General features: G+C 37.8%; 1 protein-coding gene across 1 annotated transcript in view; it reads right to left on the bottom strand.

The window, feature by feature from the left end:
* Positions 1 to 4,928, bottom strand: part of MAP3K5 (mitogen-activated protein kinase kinase kinase 5) — a 311,649-nt gene that overhangs the window by 59,985 nt on the left and 246,736 nt on the right. The window contains exon 20 of the mRNA XM_006834631.1: positions 3,367 to 3,524. Coding sequence (XP_006834694.1) covers positions 3,367 to 3,524 — 158 coding nt within the window. The remainder of the gene's footprint in view (positions 1 to 3,366; positions 3,525 to 4,928) is intronic.

The raw sequence follows: 4,928 nt of genomic DNA, 5'->3' as shown, positions 1-4,928 counted from the left end.
GCTGACCTTAAGGTTCGCAGCCCGATTCGTAACCACTATGCTACCAGAGCTTGTATGTGAAGCTTCTAGATCCAGGGAAAGTTGATGCCAAAATATCTGGAGATCTCCAATAAACACTGGACTTACAGATGCTGAGAGGAGACAACCTTTCCCTAGAATTGGCATTGTGAATTCATACTTCTTGCCTCCTAAATTGTGAGAGGATAAATTTCTGTTTGTTAAAGCCACCCCTTGTGGTATTTCTGTTATAGCAGCAATGGAGAACTCAGACATCATCACACCAATGAAAAACAGGCTGAGAAGGGCTGGGGTTACATGGCTCTGAAAAGGCATACTTGGGAACAAACCTTCATTTGTTTGGTATAAAGCCTGTGCTCTTTCTCTATGATGTGATTTGTGAATATGTCCCCTATCTCAAACTATCTATACTATAAGATATTTAAAAGTTCTTTATGATTAAAGAATAGTTTTAGACAATTAAATGTTTTCCCATTACTGTTATTTGAACTTTATTTTAATGATTTTTTTAAATGTATTTAAAGAGAAATTTTTCGAAGGTAATCTGTTTTATAATTCTATGTTGTTGTTGTTGTTGTTGTTGTTGTTAGGTGCTGTCTAGTTCTTTCTGACTCATAGCAACCCTACATACAACAGAATAAAACACTGCCCAGTCTTGTACAATCCTCACAATTGTTATTAAATCTGACCTTGTTGATGCTGCCACTTTGTCACTCCTTCTTGCTGAGGGCTTTATTATTCTGTAGATAGCAATATATAATTATTCAGAACAATTACATAGCATTTATTATGTGTCAGACACAGTTACAAGTGCTTTGCACATACTATCTCAAACAAACCTCACAAAACCCCTACTGTTGTTAAGTGTCAGTTCCAACTTGAGTCAGTTCCAACTCATAGTGACCCTGTATAGGGTTTCCAGGAGTGGCCGAGGTCGGTGGTTCAAACCCATCAGCTGCTCCTCAGAAACCCTATAGAGGGCCGCTATAAGTCAGAAGCAACTTGATGGCACTTAACAACAAGGTTATAGTGTGTAAGTCTGCTTTTATGCTCAGCTCCTTTACTTTCTCACTTCTTCCATTTTCTTTAGCTTCTGTATACTCAAGAGTATGCTTCAGATTCTCTTCTGACATCCATTTTGGTCTTTTCCTTCTTTCCTGTCTTTTTAATGACCTTCTACTTTCTTCCTGTACAATGTTCTTGATGTCTTCCCACAACTCTTATAGTCTTTGGTTATTAGTGTCCAATGTATCCAATCTGTTCTATAGATGGTCTCTAAATTCAGGTGGGACACGTTCAAGGTCATATTTGGCTCTCTTGGACTTGTTTTGATTTTCTTCAGCTTCAGTCTCAACTGCATATAAGCAATTGATAGTCTGTCCCACAGTCTGCCCCTGGGCCCCTGGGTCCTGCTTTGGCTGATGATATGGAGTTTTCCACCATCTCTTCCTACAGATGTGTCAGTTTGATTTCTGTGTATTCCATCTGGTGAAGTCCAAACCTTTTATGTTGTTGAAAAAAGTTATTTGCAATAATTATTGGTCTTGCAAAATTCAATCATGTGATCTCTAGCATTGCTTTTTATCAGCAACGCCATATTTTCCAACAACTGATCCTGCCTCTTTGTTTCCAACTTTTGCATTTCAATGGCCAGTAATTATTAAAACATTTTGAATTCATGTTTGATCAACTTCAGACTGAAGAAGTTGTTAGAATTCTCCAATTTTATCATTACTGGCTTCAGTGGCAAGTGTTTAAATCTGAATAATAGTGGTATTAACTAGTTTTCCTTACAAGCATATGGCTAGTGTACTATCACAGACAGCACTGTACTGCAAGATAGATCTTGAAATGTTATTTTTAATAATGAATGCAACATCATTCCTCTTGAACTTGTTATTCTGGCTTAATAAACCATATGATAGTTAGATTAAAAATGACCAATATCATTCCATTTCAGCTCACTAATTCTACAAGTCCTGGTGTGGCACCGCAGGATAATGCACTGGACTGCAAGGTATATTTGAGTCACAAGGTTGGTGATACACACCCATCAGCCACTCCTTGGAAACCCTATACAGGATCGCTATGAGTCAGAACTGACTCAATGGCACTTAACAACAACAATACTAGAATATTGGTCTTTATGTTTTTCATTTAATTTTTACATCTTCCAATTTTCCTAGATTCATACTTTGTATATTCCATGTTCTGATTTTTAATGGATGTTGGCAGTTGTTTCTTCTCATTTTAAGTTGTGCCACATCAGTAAATTAAGGTTCCCAAAGCTTTACTCCATTCATGTCATGATGGTTAAATTTACTTTGAGGAGGCAGCTCTTCCCCAGTTGTATTTTGAGTGCCTTCCAACCTGAGGGCTCATCTTTTTGCACTACATCTGACAATATTCTAGTGCTATTCATAATGCTTTCATCTTCTGGCACTCTGACTGACAACATCCTGCTGTTCTTCATAAGGTTTTTAGTGGCTAAACATTCTGAAGTAATTTGCCTCTCCTTCTTCCTAGTCTGTCTTAGTCTGGAAGCTCAGCTGAAACCTGTCCACCATGGGTATTTAAAATATTGGTGACATAGCTTCCAGAATCACAGCAAAACACAAGCCACCACAGTGTGACACACTGACAGGTTAGAAAAGTAGAAATACGAAAATAAGAATGATGCATTTAAAATAGCAATTAATCTTTTAAATGGATTCATTCAACTATTATGGTGGAGAAGTAGAGAAAAATGTTGAATTTATTTCATTTTTTAAAGCAAATGGTTAAAAATGTTCTTGGATTTTTTTCCACAGATGGTTTTCGGGTCATGTTTCTAAAGAGAGCAATCATCCTCCATGTAGTGGTGTGTTCTTTATACTGCATTGTTAGAAGATGGCTCAAGAAAGTTATATTTCATTTCAGTTTATAGCTGAGTAAACTGAGGAACTGAGAGATCATTGTGGGAGCCCTAGACACTGGCTGAGTGCTCGACTCGCTTTGGAGTTCACCATGCTCTCAGATCATGCTTACTGACACTCTTTTTCTCTTGCCTGGGGGATGGGGAGTGGGAGACATATGCCTATATATCCAGTAGCTATGAAAAAAAAGTTTTAAGGATTTCTGTTGGCACAACTGCTAACTGAAAAGTCGATGGTTCAAACTCACCCAGGTGCTTTTCAGCTCAGAAGAAAAGATCTGGTGATCTGCTCCTGAGGCCAACAAAAACCCCACGGGGCAATTCTACTATGTCACATGGAATCGCTATAACTTGGAATCAACTTAATGTGGAAGCCAACAACAACCACCTGAAAAACTTGATATATGTGTTTTTAAGACATATGTAAAATGAACCTTGAACATTGCTGCTTGTGGCTCCCCCAGTTCATAAAAGGGTGGTTTTCCGGTGGCCATTTCAATGATGGTGCAGCCCAGAGACCAGATATCTGCTGCTTTTCCATAGCCTCTGGGTCCTTTATCTATTATTTCTGGTGCCATGTATTGCAGGGTACCTGGAAAGAATTCAAACACACATTCACTTGGAAAAGCAGAAACAGGTGGATAGGTCAAGACAGTTGCTTTTTCTTCATACAAATAAAGCAAAAATGATTTTAGTCTTAATATCTCATATTTTGGGGGATCTAGTTTTCTTTGCTGTTAATAACACTAGAAATAGCAGTTTTTAGCATGGATTTTACCAGTGACATTAAAAAGAATTTTCCAGTATCATTGCATTATAAATAAATAGGTTCTCATTTTCTAGATAGTATAGTACTTTGTCGGATAAGCACTGGCCTGCAAGGTCATTTTGAACTTCAAAGTCGGTAGTTCAAATCCACCAGCTAGTCCCCAGAAACTCTGTATTATGTATAGGGTTGCTATGAGTTGGAACGGATTCAACAGCACAACACAACAACAAACAGCATAGTGTGAGGGAGCTTCAAAACTTCATGGAAAAATTCTATTATCTTTTAATTTAATTTCCCAAGAATATTTTGAAGCCTCTAGCATAACTGAGGCATCATTTCATTGGGACCTCTTAAAAACTTCTACCAATTACTCTTTTCACAGCAAATGAGAGTATGTCAAGATACATTTTCTTTGTCTGGTTCTTTTAATAAATGAAGTCTACTATTATGTGCATGTTGTTGATTTGGTTCCAACTCATAGTGATCCTGCATCGGGTTTCCGAGGAGTGTCTGGTGGGTTTGAACTGCTGAACTTGTGGTTAGCAATCAAGTGCTTATCTTACAGCATCACACCAGGATTTCCACTATTATGTACACTTCTAACCTTTTTCAGCATAAACCCAGTTCACTCACATATTAACTTAAATCTGTATTTCTAAAATTCCCGAGTTAATGTTCAGCTCTTCTGTTTTCATTATCATTTCTTTGTCATAAAAGCACGAATGTTCTGAAAGTTATTACTAAGAAAGATGTAGTACTTTATTCTACAAGTCAAATATACATGACCTCTGCTTATGTGCCATGAAATAACAGGTTTAACGGACAAAAGGCAGGTCAGGTACCACCCAGATAGGCAAATCATCAGACATAGAGTGAAGAGGAACAAACTGAAAAAGAGATTTTAAAATTGAGTGGTGACCAAGTGCTAAACATGGTTTGTAATGGAAGAGCATGAAGGGGGAACAAAGAACCCTTGGGTTTAGCTCTAGTTTGGTTCATCCCAGGTAAATACTCAGCTGCAGCCATCTCATTGGTCGAACAATAGCCTGATTTTGTGATTCTAATATAATCAGTAGAGATTTTCCAAAGTCCAGCAATGAGTTAAGATTACGAATGTTATTGTTGTTAGGTGCCATCAAGTTGGTACCAACTCATAGCGACCCTATACACAACAGAAGGAAACACTGCCTGATTCTGTGCCAACCTCACAATTGTTGCCACGCTTCA

The sequence above is a fragment of the Chrysochloris asiatica genome, unplaced genomic scaffold, assembly GCF_000296735.1.
Source record: "Chrysochloris asiatica unplaced genomic scaffold, ChrAsi1.0 scaffold00013, whole genome shotgun sequence".
In the NCBI taxonomy this organism is placed as follows: Eukaryota; Metazoa; Chordata; class Mammalia; order Afrosoricida; family Chrysochloridae; genus Chrysochloris; species Chrysochloris asiatica.
Note: the sequence above shows the minus strand (reverse complement) of the source record. Positions and strands in the feature narration are given on the sequence as shown.